Genomic DNA, 22557 nt, shown 5'->3' with positions numbered 1-22557 from the left:
CTTCTCAGGAAGAGGAAGAAGAGGCTGATTATATGGTGAGAGTCAGCTGTCAGCAGATTCCTCATTGTCTACAGTTACATGACACGGTGGAAATGACCCTCCTAGATGGTCTGTTCCATCATCTCTATGTTTACTTCCCCCTCCTAGTGCTAAGCAGATGGACAGCAGTAGCCACAAGAGGTTGTGCCATGGTCAGCCTGGAATGAGTTGCTGAGGTGGTGGAGGGGGAAACAGTGGCCGAGTATAGAACTAGTGGGACTGGTGGTGGTAGGCGTGGTGGGGATACTACAAGGCATCATGGTGGATGTGCTGAGGGGGAACAAGGAGGCCACAATCACACATCAGAAGTTCTTACTGAGAGGAGTGGTGGGGATGATGTGGAGGGGTTTGATGATGTCAGCGGGCTTGTTGGTCTAAGCAGCTCAGCAGCCGGAGCTGGTGACACTTCTTCTGCATCTGCAGGCTTGAGAAAAAAAGCATTCCAGTGGAGGGGCACAGTCGGGCAATGGTGCACATATCACTTCATGGTATCCTGCCGTGTAGAAATTCTTTACTATGTTACCAGATGCAGGAAACCAGGCCTAGTGCCATATCTGCAGAGAGAAAGTAAGGCACAGGCAGGGTCTGACTTTAGGAATTAGGCCTCTATGTAAGCACATGGAGAGGCATCAGAAGGCCTGACTACAACTATCAGTATTCCACCAATGCCTGCTGTCCGCTGGCTATAACTACCACTTATCCCTGCTGTGCACAATCATGTGGCACAGAGGGTGGGCTACTCTATGCAGTTGTCAGTGTGCTGCACAGTGCATGCAGTGCAAAAAAAACAAAAAACATTTCCTTTCCCTCCAGTGTATTATCGGAGAGTGTACAGCAATGCAGGCGGTGTCACCCCTAATCGAACAAAATTTTCTGCCAGCAACGTGGAAATCAGGCATGGATCAGTGAGGAACTTAAACCCCCCACTGTACACTGGCTACCACAACACCCACTAGTTTGCCACATCCTGCTGTTTACTGGCTACTATTAAACCCACCAGTCAGCCATCATCCTTGCTGCTGCCACTTCAAGCCAGGCCTACACAACCCACAATCCCCAAAAAAGGAATCATTTTTGGAATGCTTGGAAAAAGCCACTGCACCCTCTGATACCTCCATGTGCATTTTGACATTGTCAGATGTCTACCAACAACCAGGGATACTTCATTCAGCTTTATTTTAGTGTTAAAAAGCCTAAAAAAATCTGTTGGTGCAGTGTGTTTTTAACCTGTTGGGGATGAACTGCGATGTCCCGATTAGCTGAGAGGACGGCGTGAGGACCCTTCCCTGCCTCCTCGCTGTCCAATCGGTCTTCTGTGGCTCCCAGCTAGCCATGCAGGCTGGAGCAGCAGAGCACCGATAACACTGATCAATGCTATGCAATGCTATGCTATGACATAAGCCAAAGATTGCATAGTATAGCCTCCTATGAGGACAAAAAAATAAAGAAAGAAAAAAAAAAGTTTATAAAAGTGAATTAACCCCTTCCTAATAAAAGTTTGAATCCTCCCATTTTCCCATTTTTTTTAAATAAAATGATAAACAAAACATAAAAATAATCATAGGTGGTACTACCAAGTGCATAAATGTCCGAACTATCAAAATATAAGTTTAGCTAAACCGCACGGTCGATGGCGTACACTTCCAAAATTGTGCATTATTGGTCACTTCATATATCATTAAAAAAAACTTTGGAAAAAGCGATCAAAAAGTCTCATAAAAAAACAACAACAAAAAACAATAAAACCAATAAAAACTACAGATCGTGGCGCAAAAAATGAGCCTTCATATACCTCCGTATGTGGAAAAATAAAAAAGTTATAGGGGTCAGAAGATGACAATTTTAAACACACTAATTTTGGTGCATGTAGTTATGATTTTTATTTTTTTTAAGTAGAAAATTAATATAAAACCTACATCTATTGGGTATCCCTCTAATCATATGGACCTACAGAATAAAAAATAAGGTGTCATTTTTACTGAAAAGTGCTCTGCGTAGAAACGGAAGCCCCCAAAATTTACAAAATGGTGTTGTTTCTTTTTATTTCACCCCACAAATATTTATTTTTTGTTTCGCAGCAGATTATCTTTATAAAATAAGTGATGTAATTGCAAAGCACAATTGGTGACGAAAAAAACAAGCCATTATATGGGTTTGTAGATGCAAAATTTAAAGCATTATCCTTTTTAGAAGGAGAGGAGGAAAAAACTAAAGTACAGAAACGAAAATTGGTCTGTTCCTTAAATGGGGTACTCCGCTGCTCAGTGTTTGGAACAAACTGTTCCGAATGCTGGAGCTGGCGCTGGGAGCTCGTGATGTCATAGTCCCGCCCCCTCATGATATCACGCCCCACCTCCTCAATGCAAGTCTATGGGAGGGGGCGTGACAGCCCTCACACCCCCTCCCATAGACTTGCACTGAGGGGGCGGGGTGTGACATCATGAGGGGGCGGGGCTATGACATCCCAAGCTCCCAGCGCCGGCTCCAGCTTTCCAAACAGTTTGTTCCAAACGCTGAGCAGCGGAGTAGAGGTCAAAATGGGCTTGGTCCCCAAGGGGTTAAAGAAGCTGTTAGTTAAAGAGGTTACCGCTTGTCACCATACCTGGACCATAAAACCACTTTGAAAATATTTGAATACATTCCTAGCAGTGTTATACAGGACTTTAGAGCTCTCAAGTAGTGTTATACATGCGTTAAGGGACTTATTTCATTAACGGTTCACATTGACTGATTCATGAAAGTTCGGCACATGTGCCATACAGGAAGAGTGTGTGATGCCACCTAGATGCCGCACAGCCACAATGTTTGTGATGTTATCGGCAACCATATTTCCCAATTTCAGATCATGCCCAGAGAGCCAGTGTGAAACTTCCTGTTGCAGACAGGGCAACCATAAACGATTTTGCAACCATATAAGGAGGGTGGGGGAAGGTAAGTTACACATTTCTACATGGGGTGATGCAAGATGTCTGTGAAGCATAAGGAGAAGGATAGACAGGTGGTGTCAGCAGTCAACCGTGGAGGTGTCTCCCCAATTTCCTGGCCTCGTTGCAGTGGAGCCACGTTATGCAGGATGTTGATCCAAAGGGCCGTAAAAAACATGTATTGGCTCTGGTGTTAGCTACTACTCCAAGTATCTACGGTAGCATGTATTGTTCTGCACACTGACAACTGCATGGAGTGGCCCAACCTCTCCACCACATGAATGTGCAATGCGGGGACTTTTTTTTTTTTTGCAAAATAATGATGACTATGTATGCGTCACCTGGCCTGGGCACACACATTATTTCCCTAAAGGTTGTGGAGTCAACAAGATGGTGCGGAAGCTCATGTGCCACCAACAACTTGGCCAGGTCTAAATTAAGGCACCCTACAACAAAGTGACTGGGGGAATACTGTTGTCTGGATTGACCAATAGATAACTGACAGGATAGAGGAGGAGGACACTACAGTAATGAGAACAAGACAGAAAGTGGTTCCTGTGGACGAGGCCTGGCTGCTAGACAGATTAGAGGGATTTGGAGAAGCAGAAGGTGCAAGGTTTTCTCTACATTGTCCCTTGTGGTGGAGCTCCTTGTGCCTGAGTAGAGATGTGGTTCCTATACTCGGACCCTTGCCACGGCTTACTTTCTTGTTTGCCGAGACAACATATTGCCACATTTTCTGCATTTGGTTAGATAGAAAACAATTTCCACAATGCATTATATGGCATAGGTGCACCACCACCCAACTGGGCTCCTCCTCCAGAAGGTTTTTTCTTGAACCTACAGATGCAGCAGTGTTACTGTCACCTTGTCATGAACTGTTAATACCAGCAGGTCTACATCTGATATGTTTCACAGTAGTTTTGGTCCAACCTCAGCTTCACTCTTCTTCCCTGACAGTACCACTACCCTCTTGGTTTGAACATGTCCCCTCCTTCTCACCTGGTTCCCCCCTCTGCCTCAGCTGGTTCCCATGCCCTGTCCACTACATCATCATGATCCTCTTTATCATCCCCACCACTCCTTTTAGCATGAACTTCTAATGACTTATCATGGGCTCCTTGTTCCCCCTCAGCACATCCACCATGATGCCTTACACTATCGTCACCACGCCCACTAGTGCTATGCTTGGCCATGGCTTCCACCTCCCCCACCTTTGAAACCCACTCCAATGGCTGACTGCTCTTTTGACACAACCCTTGTTGCTAATGCTATTCGAACAAAACTTTAGACCTTTCTGTCAGAATGTGACTCTCTTAGGGGGACATTTATCAAAGTTTGCTTAGGTATTCCATTTGTTAGTCATTTTTTCCTTACTATTATTTTGCTTAAGTACCTGAAATTTATCAACAGGTCTCAGCTTGATGATAAATGTTGCGTTCCAAGTCATTTTTTATTTTTTTGGTTTGGTAGTGGCTTTTTCTGCTCCATGTTTGAGCTGGAGTAAATTTAGTAGCTTTTTTCATGCGATGTGACTTTTTTGCGACTTTCACACTTGATATATCTCTGACCACTGCAAGTCAAAAATCACTTTTTGCTTTGGTAAGCAAGATTTTTATTTTTTGCTTAGGACACTGAACAAGCAAATAGTCGCAGAAAAAGGTGCGTATGCGCACATGCGACTTTTTGCGACACATTTAAGCAAAAAAAATCTACTAAATGCTTTGATTAATGTCCCCCTTAATGTTCAGACCCAGACCAATTGTTACAGCGAGTTTGGAGAAAAGTGCCCATAGATCCCATAGACTTATATGTCTTTCAGATTGTCTTGCTTACTGCGGTCTTCTCACAGCTAGTCCTACCTATCGGTCGCAGTCTGAACATTAGCAAAAAATTTTGATTGCCAACATTTGACAACATGTCAAAATGTTTTTTTACAGTGACAGTGCCTATATCTTTCTCTAATTTTTATGAATGAATGTTATTGTTGGTAAAAACAGTAGTACTTGTAGTTGTAATTGTATGATTATTTATTATTATTATTATTATTATTATTAATCATAACACCATTATTATCAATAATAATAATAATAATAATAACAACAACAATAATATTTATTATTATTATTATAATTTTTATTAGAATTTGTATTTTATATTATTATTATTATTATATTTTTTTATTATTAATTTATATATTATTATTATTATTAATTTTTATATTATTATTATTATTCATTTCCTATTAGTATGATGATGATTATTATTATTATTGTTATTATTATTATTATTATTATTATATTCCAGGCTCAGTCCGGGCAGTGAACAGTCAATCTCAGTCTTTCTCTATCTCTCTACTATGAACGCTCCCTGCGGTTTAGTTATAAAGTTACAATATAGAAATTACTTCATCTCTTCATTAAGGATAAATGAGAAAATAACAAAGTGTTTCTGGGGTCTGGGAATTCAGCGTCAGCCGCCCTGATGGGATTGTTAGTTTCTATACAACAATACATTGTCAGTGTTTGTGGATAAAGTTGGTGAATGTTGATAATAACAATAATAAGTGAATAAGACCTAATAATCCAATGTAATAGACTGTAATAGTCACTTCTGTGTCTGATCTGATGGAAATATTTCCCTCTATTACACTTTTACATTGGATATGAATTTCTTTCTAATGACTTCATTCTTTGTTGTGTAATGAACCTTCTGGGATTCCCCGGCGTCATGTTCATTATTTCTCTATAAGCCAAAGCTGTTCAGCCCCCAGGAGGGACGTGAGACGTGGAGACTGAATTACACATAGAAAGTCACAGATTCTATTATCCGTCCTCCGCAGAGAATTCTCTCTCAGCTTCTTCTATTACTGTATCAAGATACTTGGTTTTCTATGAGAACTTTGTGTTTCTAATGTTTATTAATATCAGTGAAGACAAAGACAATATAAAAGTGATCTCAGATATATTGTAAATAAAATAAGATAAATACAAAGACATGTTTATTACAAGTTTCAAATGCATAATAAACATTTGTATAATATTTAAAATCAAGTGTATAAAACAGATACCATATAAATATTTATTTAATTTTAACACTAAATAAATGTTCAAATCAATAACAACAACAACAAATACTACTACTACTACTACTACTACTACTATTATTTTTGATGGTAATAATAATAAATATTATATTATTATTATATAGAATATAATAATATTTATTATTATTAATATGTAGAATACTTGTACTTTTATCATAATATTTTCTTTCATTTTAGAGCTCCAACTAATTAAAAAATGTATCTATAAAAAATGTTACATCTTTTTTTGAATTATGTGGAAGAAAGCTACAAATATGTGAGAGAATATTCTGACTCCATGCAGACGATTTCCTTGGGTGGGCACATCTGTATATACAAAACAATGAGTGAGGTCACGTCTGTGATTAGCAGAAAATAAAGGGCAACTCATGACCTGTTCCAGTCTTCCAGATATTTTAGACTCGTAAAGAGATTCACTTTTGTTCCATTTAAAGACATTTCTACTGAGAATCTGTTACATGGCTTATAGACATCTGGACAATATGCACTAGAGATGAGCGAATCAAATCTGACGAATCTGAATTCGTTACGAATTTCATGAAATTCTGTGAAATTCGATTCACAACTAATGCAAATATCACGCAATTCTATTGTGTAGATCGCTTCATTAAACTCCAAATAGTGTGGTGCAGGCTCCACAGCATCTAAAATGGCAGATCCACATGAGAGTACATGGGGCAAGGAACTCTGGGAAGCGGGAAGGCGGGTAGGCGGGATGACCCTGAATCACATGCAGGATGCAGTCTATCAGCAGCCAGTCACCCCTGTGATGTCACAGCCCTATATAATCGGCAGCCATATTGTAGCTCGTCACTTCAGCCTTTTACTGCAGAGAGATAGATAGGAACAGACAGCGCTGTGTGTTACACAGAAAAGCTTTTTCCAGCAGCGTTTCACCTCATAGTCACGTCAGCATTCTGGTGGACAGAGAGCAGTGCTTTTTCACCGAAAATATTTTTTACTGCAACCCTTAACCTCTTAGTCACTTTTTAGAGCATTGTATTACACAGAGGGGCAGAGAGCTGTGTGTTGCCTCATGCATTTTAACGAGCTGCCTCAGCTGGAGAAACCTTAACAGAGGATGGAGGAATAATTTTTCAGTGCAACTCTGTGTCTTTGTTCCACAAAAAATGATTTGCTGGTTATATGAGTCTGTAGATGGTATAATACCTAGCAGTCCATTCCTAATAGTCTGTGAGAGAGTGCAATTTTGGGTTTAGTACACAGTGACTGTGTGCTGCAGCACTGTTGTGTACTGCTGGTGTTGTGCAAAAATAAGTTTTCTGTAGTGCATTTTTATGCCCTCATAAATGCATACCACATCCCTACATCTAAGTAGTGTACTATTTTGTACCTGTTAATCTGTCAAGGGCCTAGATACTGTGAAAGGAAAGGCAAAAGTACACACCTGCTGCTGTTCTAGACAAATACTGTTTTAAACGTAGTGAAGCGTATTGTACTTCCCTCATATACGCACTAAGTATGTCAGGCAGAGAAGTGCCAGTACGTGCACAGAGGAGTGGCAGAGGCCTAAATTCATCAGGAAGTGGTCGCAGCAGACTAGGGGCGAGTGGCAGCAGGAGTCGCAGCGAGAGGCCTGAGCTCCCGTTATCAGCTAGCGGTCATGTCTCGACCAGCAAGCCATCTGCCATCATCGATTGGCTAACACAGTCATCCACTTCATCACAAGTGACATCTGACACCCCCAGTCAAAAGTCGGTGGATTCCTCACACACAACCCTCATTTGGCATGGCCCGGGAGCAGTCCCTGTCCTCCTATTGCCTCTGTCCTATGCTGTTCCCTCCCCTACAGAGGAATCTTATGCTGTGGGTTCAGCTCCACTATTCAGTGAGGACAATCTAATAGAGGACAGTCAGTAGTGTTAGGATTCGGCTAGCTGGATGTGGATCCTCTGTGTCAGCGAGGGATTGGCGTGGACCGTGATGGTGGACCGGTTCTAGGTTGCTACTGGTTTTCACCAGAGCCCGCCGCAAAGCTGGATGGTCTTGCTGCGGCGGTAGCAACCAGGTCGTATCCACCGGCAATGGCTCAACCTCGCTGACTGCTGAGAAGGCGTGGGACAGAAGGACTAGGCAGAGGCAAGGTCAGACGTAGCAGAAGGTCGGGGCAGGCGGCAAGGTTCGTAGTCAATGGCGATAGCAGAAGATCTGAAACACAGGCTTTGGACAACACTAAACGCTTTCTCTGGCACAAGGCTACAAGATCCGGCAAGGAAGGAAAGGGGAAGTGAGGTTATATGGACAGGGAGCAGGTGGAAGCTAATTAGACTGATTGGGCCAGGCACCAATCACTGGTGCACTGGCCCTTTAAATCTTAGAGAGCTGGCGTGCGCGCGCCCTAGAGAGCGGAGCCGCGCGTGCCAGAATGTGACAGCCGGGGACTGGGACGGGTAAGTGGCTTGGGATGCGATTCGCGAGCGGGCGCGTCCAGCTATGCAAATCGCATCCCCATAGTGAATGTCAGTGCAGCGCTCCCGGTCAGCGGGTCTGACTGGGGCGCTGCAGAGAGAAGAACGCCGCGAGCGCTCCGGGGAGGAGCAGGGACCCGGAGCGCTCGGCGTAACAAGCAGCTACTGCCCAGCCAAGAAGGGGAGGAGACATCTGCCACTTCCTCTGCTAAGCAGGCGAGTAGTGATGAGGAGAGTGATGTGGGAGGCGGTGTTGCCAGCATTCAGGGTCCTGAAGCAGACACTGTTGAGGAACCTGAGAAGGACATCAGTGACGTGCACACACCTGTTGATGATGATGAAGCCGATGTGGGAGCCATTTGCAGAAGGGGCTTCATCATCAGGAGAAGAGAGTTGCCGGTTGCCCTTGAGGCAACAGCAGCTGAGCCAGCAAGGCGGTAGCATGGTGGCAGAAGTGGAAATTCAGCAGCCAAACGTGCCCGGGGGAGACCACCTGCTTCGCGACAGCCTACCTTCCCGAGAGGTAGTGGAATAGGGGTTCCTGGAGATGCCGGCAGTAGCATCCAATCAGTGCGGATTGTTGGTGAGAGAATCAGCTTCTTGGCGTTGTGGCAGTTTTTCAGCAAGCATCCGGAGGAGGTTAACATAGCCACATGCAAGATATGTCGGCAGAAGGTAAAGCGTGGCTAGGGTCCCAATGTTGGCACCATGGCCCTGAGTCCACATATGCTGCACCACCATAAAGCGGCCTGGGAGAACCGTGGCTCCGATGTAGTGGTCCAGCCTGCTGCATGACCCAGGGGCCATCCACTCCCTCCTTCATCCAGCCAAGGCTCTACCACCTCAGCCGAAGGGAGCTGTGTGTCAAACCCTCCTTCTGTCCCTCCAGATGCTCCTGCTTCTCCCGCTTTTAGTCAGCCATTCCGCCAACAATCCATCAGCGAAGCCATGTCCAAGAGACAACAGTATGCGCCCACTCATTCAACAGAGCAGAAGCTAAATGTGCTCATGTCTAAGTTGCTGGTGCTGTAGTCCCACCCTTTTCAAGTGGTGGACTCTGCACCTTTAGCCCCTTAAGGACGCAGCCATTTTTCACCTTAAGGATTGAGCCCTTTTTCGCAATTCTGACCACCGTGACATATTCTACTTTATTTTGGTGGTAAATTTTCGGCGTTACTTGCATCCTTTTTTGGTGAAAAATCCCCAAATTTCATGAAAATTTTGAAAATTTTGCATTTTTCTAACTTTGAAGCTCTCTACCTGTAAGGAAAATGGATATTCCCAATAAATTTAATTTTTATTCACAAATACAATATGTCCACTTAATGTTGGCATCATAAAATGGACATATATTTGCTTTTTGAAAAAAATAGAGGGCTTCAAAGTAGAGCAGCAATTTTCAAAAATGTAATGAAAATTGCAAAATCTGAAGGGACAGATGTTACAGAACTACTACTCCCAGCATGCCTGTGCCATCTAGGCATGCTGAGAGTTGTAGTTTGGCAACATCTGGAGGGCTACCGTTTGGGCCCCACTGTAACAGTTGTCCCCAAACTGTGACCCTCCAGATGTTGCAAAACTACAACTCCCAGCATGCACAGACTTTGGCTTTGGCTGTCTGGGCATGCTGGGAGTTGCAGTTTGTCCTTCCTAGTGGTTACCACAGTAAAGATCACTTTTCTTTCACTTTCATCCCCCCCCCCACCATCGTTTACCTACTTGCGCCTGTCTCCAGCGACGATCGGTGGTCCCCATGCATCTTCTCCTCCAGGTACCGGCCTCCATCTTCTCCCCACTTCCCCACAACATCCAGGGGTGGGCAGAACGGCGGGGGGGGGGGGGGGGGTTGCCATGGCAACCCACTGTCCTACGCTGCCATTGGTCAGAATCAGTTCTTACCAATGGCAGGGGATAGGAGGAGATCGCAGCACTGCGATCTCGCTCCTATCCCTCAGGATGATCAGGGCTGTCACTGACAGCTCCGATCATCCCTATTTTCCGGGTGATCGGGTCACCAGAGACCTGATAAGCCAGGGATAGCAGAACATCTGCGATCGCCGACATGCGGGGGTCTCAGGACCCCCCTGGGCGATGTGCCAGGATGCCTGCTGAATGATTTCAGCAGGCATCCCTGTCTGGTCCCCAAACGGCTAGCGGTTCCCACGGGCGTATGCGGGCGTATGCATACGCCCCACCTCCTTAAGGACTCGGGATGCAGGGCGTATGCATACGCCCGGCTTCCTGAAGAGGTTAAGAGAACTAAAGGCTTGTGCTGAGCCAAGGTGGAGAGTGCCAAGCTGTAATTTCTTTGAGAAGAAGGCAGTACCAGCCCTGCACAATTTTGTGGAACAGAAGGTGGGCCAGTCCTTGAGCCTGTCGGTGTGTACCAAAGTGCACAGCAGCACCGACATCTGGACCTGTAACTATGGTCAGGGACAATACATGTCCTTTACGGCCCACTGGGTGAATGTGGTTCCTGCACAATCACAACACCAACTTGGACAGGTCACACCGCTTCCTCCTCCATGCTCTAAAGCTCTTGGTCTTGTGACAGTGTGTGACTCCGCCTCCTCATCCTCTCCCGTGTCCTAAGCCTCCACTGCACAGACAAGTCTCAGTGCCCCTTCAGCATACCATCTGTGCAGGGAACGGCAGTGTCACGCTGTTCTTCACATGGTTTGCCTTGGCAAAAAGAGTCACACAGGGGAGGAACTAAAGCTAAAAGTCATTCGTAAAGAAATCGGAGCATAGTCTACCTTATGAAAACTGGAAATGAAAACCATTTTCAATGGGAACCATAGTGACTGACAACGGGAAGAAAATCTTGCATGCGCTGCGACTGGGAAAGCTGAACCATGCGCCCTGTATGGCACACGTGTTCAATCTGGTTGTCAAACGGTTCCTGAAGTGTTTCCCCCCATTGACAAGACATCCTAACAATGGGAAGGAAACTGTGCATGCACTTCAGCCACTCGTACACTGCAAAGCACACCCTTCTTGAGCTGCAACGTCAGAACGGCATCCCCCAACATAGTCCTCTTTACAACGTTTCCACATGTTGGACCGACTATGCGTACAGAGAAAAGCCATCACCGATTTCTTGATGATCTAAGCAGATAGGGGTACTCCCCTGTGTAACTTCAATGTCAACCAGTAGCAGCTCATACGTGACACCTGCCGTTTGCTCTGGCCCTCTGAGGAAGCCCCATTATTAGTCAGTTGCCAGGTTTACGGAATGAACAACGTAATTCCACTCCTACATTGCCTACAACACGTGTTGGAAACGATGGCTGGTCAGGGCAATGGAGACGTGGCGCCTACATCTCACGGCTACATGAGCCCTGTGGGAGTTGAACTGGAGAAGGAGGAGAAGGGGCACAGTGGAGCACAGTTTACGGTTCGTGAGATGGGCGTTTCTTCTAGTCATCTGACAGGAAAGGAGGAGCAGGAGCAGCCAGAAGAGCTAGAGGGTTATGAGGAAGGCAAGACAGAGGACCCAGACACACAGTGGCAGTATGCAGTGGAGATGGAGGCAGGTAGTCCCTCCGAGTCACTTGCACAAATGGCACGATGCATGCTCAGTTGCTTAGGTAGTGACTGCTGAATTGTCACCATTCGGCAGCTGGATGGCTTCTGGCTCTCCACCTTATTGGACCCTCGTTACCGGCACAAAATGGGGGCCTTTTTTACACCCACTGAGAGGGAGGACAAATTGACCTACTACAGAGAAATCCTACGTAGTCACTTGGCTGATGCCGATCGGCGCCATCGTCCATCCTCTCGCAGGTCTGAGTCGGGGGCCTTCTGCACCCACCTTCCACAGCCTGGCTGCTGTGGAGGGGTGGGGTGGCAGGAGCAGTACCATCTCCATCAGCAGCAGCCTGAGTCTACAGTCGCTGATGAGTACATTTCTTCACCCGCATAGTGAAGCAACTCATCAGCAGCAGGTAGACCTGGAGTAGGACCTGAACCAGCAGGTGGTGGCATACCTTGACATGCCCATGCACACCCACCTTGAAGATCCGTTGGACTTCTGGGCAGCCAAACTTGATTTGTGGCTGCAATTAGCAGAGTTTGCCCTGAAAAGCTGTCCTGCCTGGCCAGTAGTGTGCCATCAGAGTGGGGGTTTAGTGCGGCAGGGGCAATAGTAACCCCAAGGAAAACTCGTCTGTCAGCGAAAAATGTGGAGAGACTGACTTTTGTGAAGATGAATCAGGCATGGATCAGCCAGGGTTTCCACCAACCAATGCTAGATGCATCAGAGTAGATTGACCATGGTGCCACACCAACACTTCACAAATATGGATAGTGCCAAACAGATTTAAGGCGCTGCTCCCCAGTTACAAACCTTCCTCCACATCAGACCTTTTTTCACCCACCTTCGTCACTGGGTACTGGTATTGCCACCCACCACACCACTCTATCACCAGGTAACATTCAGGACTCCTAATGCTGCTGCTGCCACCTCCAGGCTGTCTCATTCTGCCACCATATGATCTCCACATGCTTCCGCCAACTCCAGCCTGTGCCATTCAGCCACTATATGTTCTACTCACCTGCCACCAACTCCAGCTGTGCCATTCAGCCACTATAGGGTTTATTGATGCTGCTGAGCCTGGGACATTACCTACAGATTTTAATGATAGCACTAACCACCATAAATCTTCAATTTAAATTTTAAAATTAATCTTTAAATCTCAGCAATTGTGAAGCCCTATGGTCTCCTCATGCTGCCACGATCTGCACGCTGTATTATTCAGCCACTATATGGTTTACTGATACTGCTGGGCCTGGGACATTATCTACAAATTGTTATGGTAGCACTAGCCACCATAAATCTTCAATTAAAATTTTAAAATTCATCTTTTCATTGTAACATCAGCGCTCTACTTTCATGTCCCCACTGCTGGCGGGGCTGGGATTTGCATCGCGGGACATGCCTGCATGCAAGTCCCAGCCTGTCACTCACCTCCCTGGTCTTCCGTGTTCTCAGTTCTGGCGTGTGGACTCCCTTATCTTAGGGCGCGCGCGTGCTTGAGCTCTGTGATTTAACCCCTTAAGGACCAGGCCATTTTACACCTTAAGGACCAGAGCGTTTTTTGCAAATCTGACCACTGTCACTTTAAACATTAATAACTCTGGGATGCTTTTAGTTATCATTCTGATTCTGAGATTGTTTTTTCGTGAAATTTTTGTGGCAACTTGCATCCTTTCTTGGTGAAAAATCCCAAAATTTTATGAAAAAATTGAAAATTTTGCATTTTTCAAACTTTGAAGCTCTCTGCTTGTAAGGAAAATGGATATTCAAAATACATTTTTTTTGGTTCACATATACAATATGTCTACTTTATGTTTGCATCATAACATTTATGAGTTTTTACTTTTGGAAGACACCAGAGGGCTTCAAAGTTCAGCAGCAATTTTGAAATTGTTCACAAAATTTTCAAACTCACTATTTTTCAGGGACCAGTTCAGTTTTGAAGTGGCTTTGAAGGGGCTTCATATTAGAAATACCCCACAAATGACCCCATTATAAAAACTGCACCCCCCAAAGTATTCAAAATGACATTCAGTAAGTGTTTTAACCCTTTAGGTATTTCACAGGAATAGCAGCAAAGTGAAGGAGAAAATTCAAAATCTTCATTTTTTACACTTGCATGTCCTTGTAGACCCAATTTTTGAATTTTTGCAAGGGGTAAAAAGGAGAAAAATTTTACTTGTATTTGAAACCCAATTTCTCTCGAGTAAGCACATACCTCATGTCTATGTTAATTGTCTAGCGGGCGCAGTAGAGGGCTCAGAAGGGCAGGAGCGACAAATGGTTTTTGGGGGGCATGTCACCTTTAGGAAGCCCCTATGGTGGAAGGACAGCAAAAAAAAAAAACACATGGAATACCATATTGGAAACTAGACCCCTCAGGGAATGTAACAAGGGGGAAAGTGAACCTTAATACCCCACAGGTGATTCACGACTTTTGCATATGTAAAAAAAAAAAAAAAATTACCTAAAATGCCCATTTTTAAAAAGGGTAATAGCAGTAAATACCCCCCCAAAATTTGAAGCCCACTTTCTCCCGATTCAGAAAACACCCCATATGGGGGTGAAAAGTGCTCTGCTGGCGCACTACAGGTCTCAGAAGAGAAGGAGTCACATTTGGCTTTTTGAAAGCAAATTTTGCTCTGGGGGCATGCCGCATTTAGGAAGCCCCTATGGTGCCAGAACAGCAAAAAAAAACAAAAAAACACATGGCATACCATTTTGAAAACTAGACCCTTCGGGGAACGTACAAGGGGTAATGTGAAACTTAATACCCTACAGGTGTTCCACGACTTTTGCATATGTAAAAAAAAAATAGTTTTTTTTACCTAAAATGCTTGTTTTCCCAAAAATGTTACATTTTTTTAAAAGGGTAATAGCAGAAAATACCCCCCAAAATTTGTAACACAATTTCTCCTGAGTACGGCGATACCCCATATGTGACCTAAACTGTTGCCTTGAAATACGACAGGGCTCCAAAGTGAGAGCGCCATGCGCATTTGAGGCCTAAATTAGGGATTGCATAGGGGTGGACATGGGGGTATTCTACGCCAGTGATTCCCAAACAGGGTGCCTCCAGCTGTTGTAAAACTCCCAGCATGCCTAGACAGTCAGTGGCTATCTGGCAATACCTTGAGTAGTTGTTTTGCAACAGCTGGAGGCTCCATTTTGGAAACAGTGGCGTACCAGACGTTTTTCATTTTTATTGGGGAGGGGAGGGGGGTATGTGTATATGTAGTGTTTTTTACTTTTCATTTTATTTTGTGTTAGTGTAGTGTAGTGTTTTTAGGGTACAGTCGCATGGGCAGGGGTTCACAGTAGTTTCTCGCTGTAAGTTTGAGCTGTGGCAGAACATTTGCCGCAGTTCAAACTTGCAGCCGGATACTTACTGTAAACCTCCGCCCATGTGAGTGTACCCTGTACGTTCACATTGCCGAGGGGGGAACATCCAGCTGTTGCAAAACTACAACTCCCAGCATGTATGGTCTATCAGTGCATGCTGGGAGTTGTAGTTTTGCAACAGCTGGAGGCACACTGGTTAAGAAACACTGAGTTTGGTAACAAACTCAGTGTTTTGCAACCAGTGTGCCTTCAGCTGTTGCAAAAGCTACAACCCCCAGCATGTACGGACAGCGGAAGGGCATGCTGGGTCTTGTAGTTATGCAACAGCTGGAGGCATACTACTTTGGCTGGGGTTGCTGGGGATTGTAGTTATGCAACAGCTGGAGACACACTTTGCTTCTTAACTCAGTGTGCCTTCAGCTGTTGCAAAACTACAACTCTCAGCAGTCACCGACAGCAAACGGGCATGCTGGGAGTTGTAGTTATGCAACCACCAGATGCACCACTATAACTCCCAGCATGCACTTTAGCTGTTTGTGCAAGCTGGGAGTTGTAGTTATACAACAGCTGAAGGTACACTTTTCCATAGAAAAAATGTGCCTCCAGCTGTTGCAAAACTATAAGTCCCAGCATGCCCATAAGGGAATGCTGGGAGTTGTGGTGGTCTGCCTCCTGCTGTTGCATAACTACAGCTCCCAGCATGCCCTTTTTTCATGCTGGGAGCTGTTGCTAAGCAACAGCAGGAGGCTGTCACTCACCTCCTGCTGCTGCGCCGGGACACAGGTCAGTCCCTCGCCGCCGCTGCTCCTGGGGCCCCGATCCCAACATTAACGCCGGCGATCAGGGTCCCCAGCTCCCGGGGTCTTCTTCCCAAACCCGCTCACGTCCTCCGGAAGAGGGGCGGAGCAGGTTGCGGGAGTGACACCCGCAGCAAGTGCCCTGATTGGTCGGCCGGTAAACCGGCCGACGAATCAGGGTGATCGTGAGGTGGCACCAGTGCCACCTCACCTCTGCTGGCTATGGCTGTTCGGGGCCAGAGACGGCCCCGATCAGCCAGTAATTCCGGGTCACCGGGTCACTGGGCTCCCGATTGACCCGGAATCGCCGCAGATCGCTGGGCTGAATTGTCCAGCGATCTGCGGCCATCGCCGACATAGGGGGTCATCATGACCCCCTGGGCGATATGCCGCGATTCCTGCTGAACGATTTCAGCAGGCATCGGGCACCGGCTCCCCTCCGGCTAGCGGCGAGGGGACGGGAATGGACAGGACGTACTCCTACGTCCTCGGTCCTTAAGGACTCGGAAATGGGGGCGTAGGAGTACGTCTATTTTCCTTAAGGGGTTAAAGGGGCAGAACACCCTAATTAGTGTAATCACCTGCACCCTATCTATAAGTGTGCACCTCTCCCTGCCCTGGGCCCGATCTTTGTTGCCTTAGTTCCCAATCAGATAGGAATAAATGGCACTTTGCAGAGTGGATACAGTAAAGCAATTTTATTCACTCACGTGGGACAGGAGAATGACACCAGTATGGGGGAGGGAGCATTGGCCGTGCGTTTTAATTTACAATATATTTTTATGCTTTGGGCGACACCATATATGTTTATTTTTATCATGTTTATATAATTTTTTATATGGAATTTGGGAAAAGGGGGTGATTTAAACTTTTAATAAGGAAGGGGTTAATGTGTGTGTTTTTAAACTTTTTTTAAACTTTTTTTTACACTTTTAGTCCCCTTAGGGGACTCTTAGGAGGAATCATTTGATTCCTCATAAGGATCAATGGCATTACATACAATCCTATTGATCTGTGTGCTCTGGCCCAGCCAGACTTTATCATTCTGAGCACCCGAGCCACCACAGCAGGAGAGGTAAGCCCTCAGGCTACCTGAGTAGTGGATCGCCCCCTTGCGATCGTGATGCGGGGGGGGGGGATCCACGACCAGCAGGGACTGGATATAGGCACCTTAAGACGCCGCTGTCAACTTTGACAGTGGCGATTTATAGGGTTAATAGCCGGCCGCAGCGATCGCTGCATGCCGGCTATTATCGCTGGCTCCCAGCTACAGGAATCAGCTGGGGGCTGGCCGGTATGATGCGGACTCGAGTCAGGGGCCCGCGTCATACCCTGTTAACGGCCATTGGACGAGCATAGAGACGTCCATGGTCTTAATCGGGTTAAAACTTTAAAAAATTGTCTTCAGATATTTCTTGACCCATTCTTGTGTCTTTTTCAGTGGTTGCTGGGTTTCAGTCTCCTTTATCTTGATCTTTTTGTTCATTCCAGGTAGGTTGCCATTTTGGAATATGACAGCTCTGGATAATAATTGGTTCTTGTAGCTTCACGGGTGATTGTTCTTAAATATTTTCCAGTTAATTTGTGACTTTTTTCCTCAACATGTTTCTTGACTATTTACAACAAACATTCCATGGTTCTGTGGTCACATCTTAATATCATAGTAATTTCAAGTGCCGCTTCCCTCTAAAATACTTTTTACAATTTTTGGGAAATTTTTATGTAGTATATATGTTTATTGATTTTAACAGAACATCAGAATATCTTGAAGGCTTTCTTGATGTCCTTATTCCTCAGGCAGTAGATAACAGGGTTGGTTAATGGAGTCAGCACAGTGTAGGCAAGAGACATCATTTTGGGCAAAGTAACAGATTTTTTTCCATTTTCAGGGCTTAAATAAATAGAGAGCAGGGTGCCATAGAATATGGAGACGACGGTCAGGTGGGACCCACAAGTGGAGAAGGCCTTCCGTCTATGGCTGATGGACTGGATCCTGAGGATCGTGTGGACAATATAAGCATAAGAGACGAGAACTACAAGGAACGGGCAGAGGATGACCGGGAAGTTCAGGATGGTTGACAGTAAATGTATTTTAGTCTGTAATGTATCTGAGCAGGATAATCTCAATAAAGGATCAAAATCACAGAAGAAGTGATCGATGACACCCGACCGGCAGAACAGAAGCTGAGACATACCTAATGTTAAAAGTAATGCTAAAGTAAAACCTAATGTCCAGGATATAAGAATGAATTCCAGGCAAAGCCGAGGATTCATAATAGAGACATAATGTAGAGGGTGACATATGGCCAGATACCTGTCATAAGACATCACTGTCAGCAGAAGGCATTCCGAACCTTCAGAAGAACCAAAGAAGAAGAACTGTGTGAGACATCCTAAAAGAGACATGGAGGTCCCATTGTTTAGAACCATAGGAAGCATGTTAGGGACAATATCTGAGGTTATTATGATGTCACACATGGTGAGCTGTGCCAGGAAGAAATACATGGGGCAGTGGAGGTTCTTGCTGTAGGACACCAGGGAGATGACCAAGAGGTTCCCACAGATTGTTGTGAGGTAAATGATCAAGATTAGAAGAAATACAAATATTCTGACATTATAAAGACCTGGAAATCCAAGGAGAAATATTTTGGTAATGTTGTTATTCTCCATTTCCTGGAAAAATAAGTATAAAAAATGTAATAGTCAGCAGAATAATGTGCACTGCGACGATAAAACAGCAGTCAACCAATCTGAAGTGATCTGAACGGATGAAGGGTCTTTGTTTGAATTTATGGAACATTTAACAACCTATAAGTATCTCCAAGGCTTTCATTTTGCTTCTCCAAGATGGATCAAATCTACAACCTGAAGAGAATCTCCAACTGGACATCACAGTCTAGAGCAGCTTCTCTTAAGGTCTTGAATCCGTGCAGGAGATTTGGGAAGTTCGACTAAAAATCTCATCTATCTCATGACACTTCCATCCTTTTGCTATTATGAGATAGGATACCATACACCCCCCCCCCCTCCATTCCTGTAAGACTAATATAACCCATCCCCCTCAGACCTATCCAATTCACCTATCCTACTGTTTTGGAGTTACCCCACAATCCTTTTGCTATTATGGTTATTCCCTGATTGAATTGTAACTCTATGGGGGAGATTTACCAAAACCTGTCCATGGGCAACTGTGCAACTTTCCCTATAGACAGTTTTTTTTTTATATAAATTTCCACCTATGTCTATTGCAATGTTTTAGATTATCTAAACTTTATCAGTTGATATTAACTACATATGTAACATTCTTATTTTTGGTTCATATCTGTGTTTTGAAACAATATTTCAATTAAAAAAATTAACAAGATAACATACTATAAATAAAAAACGAGATTACAAAGAAAGGGAGAAAATGAAAAAGGAAGATAGAAACAGAGAGCGAGAGATAAAAAGAGAGAGAGAAAGAGAGATAGAAGAGAGAGCGAGCGAGAGAGAGGAGAGAGAGATAGAGAAAGAGAAAGAAAGATAGAAGAGAGAGCGAGCAAGAGAGAGAGGAGAGAGAAAGAGAGAGAGAGAGAGAGGAGAGAGAGAGAGAGAGAGAGAGAAAGAGAGAAAGAGAGAAAGAGAGAGAGAGAGAGAGAGAGAGAGAGAGAGAGAGAGAGAGAGAGAGAGAGAGAGAGAGAGAGAAAAGTAAATATTTATATGGGAAATGGAAGAGTTGAAGATAAAGGAGAATATAGAAAGAAAGAAAAAGAGAAGAAAGAAAGAGAGAAAGGATCACATACTACTTCTCCAGTGACATGTCTTCTCTCCCGGCTCCTCTGACATCATTGTAGGAGATGACATAGATGATAATGTTGTGATAGAGAACAGAAGGAAAGTGATTATAATGTAAGAAGAATAAACAATGTCTGGACTTTATCTAATGGAAATGATGGAGGAGATGTCTCTTCAGATCAGATCTTATACTGAAGCTTCTGGATCTCTCTGACCTCACCCCCTGGATCACCACAGGTCACATTCACCAGATCACTACAAGGTTAGAGGATTTACACATCTATATACAACTCTGCTCTTATGTCTGGACAACAGTATAATGCTAAGTAAAGTATTCACACCCCTCCATACCATCATACACTGGAGAAAATGATTGTATAACACGACTGCCATATCACTGAGATCTGTACAATCCTGTTATATGGTGACAATCCATTATAGACCCAGATGGTTACAAATATGGACCTCAGTCTAAGCATCTCCAGCTATATGGATCCTCACCAGACAGAATGAGACCAATTAGACAGAAGGAAACCAATGTTTATACTCACAGATTATCAGAGCTGAAGATAGTGAAACGATATAAGACACAATGACTGATGTTCTGCTTCTTATAGGGGAGAAATGAAGAAATTAATTCCTATAGGATCTGGTGATGATCTCTGAGGTCCTGAAGCCCGGGGGGGATGAATGTAGATAGAAAAACAATTACTGTAAAAAGTAAAAAAAAATATTCATCCAAAAGATAATGGCTATAAGTTTGGTTTGCGGCAAATGAGTTTTAAGCCTTGCCCAATCATTACCAAAAGCATTTTCTCCAGGAGAATTATCAGCAGCATAACATCACTAATTCCACTGACAACCTGACTACCTACTGACAATTATTGTTGCCTCTTTGAAAGGCCTGAGTTTGCGACAGGAGACAGTGCCTCAGCTGAAAGTCACACTGGTTCTAAAAGCTGTCTGTCTGCTGCATTAGGTAATCTGTTACTGCTTTGTGCAGCTGGTACAGGCAGTCCAACACCATGTTGGAATGTCACAAAAGAGGCAGTGTTGAGAAAGACCATTTTGGGGCTTTAGGTCTAGGAGGGGATGTTTAAAAGCATTAGAATGGCTAAGCTAAACGCAAACTTTTCTGCACAAATATCCAGCACATCACTTAGGCCGGATTCACACGGCAGAATTTCTGCATTGAATTCTGCATGAAAATTTGACATTAATTTATAGCCCATTCACTTCAATGAAATTCCTGCAGCGGAAATTCTGCTGTGAGAATGGGACAGCGTGATTCCATTAAAGTGTATTGGCTATAAATTCATGCATAGCTTTCATGCAGAATTTAGGGCAGAGATTCTGTCGTGTGAATTTGGCCTTAGACTGACACATTTTTTCAAGAAACTTTTTATAACAAGATTTAACACATGTGCCCAACAGAAATAGTGTGTCAAAAGTTGGCTGGATCGGCACAATCATGGAGGTGTCACTACAATTTCCTGACCTTATAACAGTGGAGCCTCGTTCTGCAAGACATTAAAGACATTTATTGTCCCTGGTCATAGCTACTACTCCAAGCGTGAACTGTCCTGCACACCGACAACTGCATGTAGTGTTACACCCTCTTCGCCACATGATTGCGCAAAGTGGGGATGGCTTTTCTGGCAAAATAATGCTGACTTGACATACTCCACCTTAGCTGGCACGCTCCATTAGTTGCCGAAAGGCAAATAAGATGATATGGAGCGCTTACACCATCAATAACTTTGCCAGTTGTGAATTAAGCCTTACAACAGCAGAGTGAATGAGTAAATATTCCCCAATAGAAAACTGGTGGCATAGGGGAGGAGGAGACAACACGGATGAGGACAAGACAGATAACTTGCTGCCTTTGGACGAGGCCTGACTGCTAGACAGCTTGGAGGAATCTGGCAGAGCAGCTGCTGAGGCAAGGTTTTCCTCACATTGTGGGGTGCCTTGAATGTTCCACGTGACCCTGTGAAGCTGCCCCATGTGCTAATGTAGAGTCATAATTATAAACTCATGCCCTGGCTATACCTTACTTTGTTTTTACAGATACTTCACTGTGCCTGAGCCTTAGTAAGGTAGAAATAAATTTCCACACTGGATTGGTATACCACCACCTGACTGTGCCCCTCCTCTGGAAAGTTTTTTTCTCCAGCCTACAGATGTAGCCACATCAAAGTCACCTACTCCTGAGTTAATTATACCAGCAAGCCTATGTTTGATACTTGTGATAGATGTTCTGGCCATACCTCGGCTCTGCTCCTCATCGCTGACATTACCACTACCCTCATCATCATTATCAAAATCCTCTCAGTAAGAACTTCTAATGTCTGATCGTGGTCTCCTTGCTCCCCCTCAGCACATCCACCATGATGCCTTACAGTATCCCACCCACACCTACTACCACCAGTCCCACTAGTGCTATGCTTGGCCACTGCATCCTCCTCCACCACCTCAGCAACACACTCCAAAGTTTACTGTCCTCATACAACTCCTTCTCATGGCTAATACTATCCTTCTGCTAAGCACTAGGGGGGGGGGGGGGGGGGCACAGACAGAGATGATGGAACAGACCGTCTAGGATGGA

At 44.5% G+C, this 22557-nt stretch overlaps 1 protein-coding gene across 1 annotated transcript; it reads right to left on the bottom strand.

Annotated features, from left to right (window-relative positions):
- Positions 1 to 17930: 17930 nt before the first annotated feature.
- Positions 17931 to 18845, bottom strand: LOC130366709 (olfactory receptor-like protein I9). Its single transcript, XM_056569031.1, has one exon. The coding sequence runs from the start codon at positions 18843 to 18845 to the stop codon at positions 17931 to 17933; it is 915 nt and encodes a 304-aa protein (XP_056425006.1).
- Positions 18846 to 22557: the final 3712 nt, after the last annotated feature.

This window comes from Hyla sarda, chromosome 4, assembly GCF_029499605.1.
Source record: "Hyla sarda isolate aHylSar1 chromosome 4, aHylSar1.hap1, whole genome shotgun sequence".
Taxonomy (NCBI): domain Eukaryota; kingdom Metazoa; phylum Chordata; class Amphibia; order Anura; family Hylidae; genus Hyla; species Hyla sarda.
Note: the sequence above shows the minus strand (reverse complement) of the source record. Positions and strands in the feature narration are given on the sequence as shown.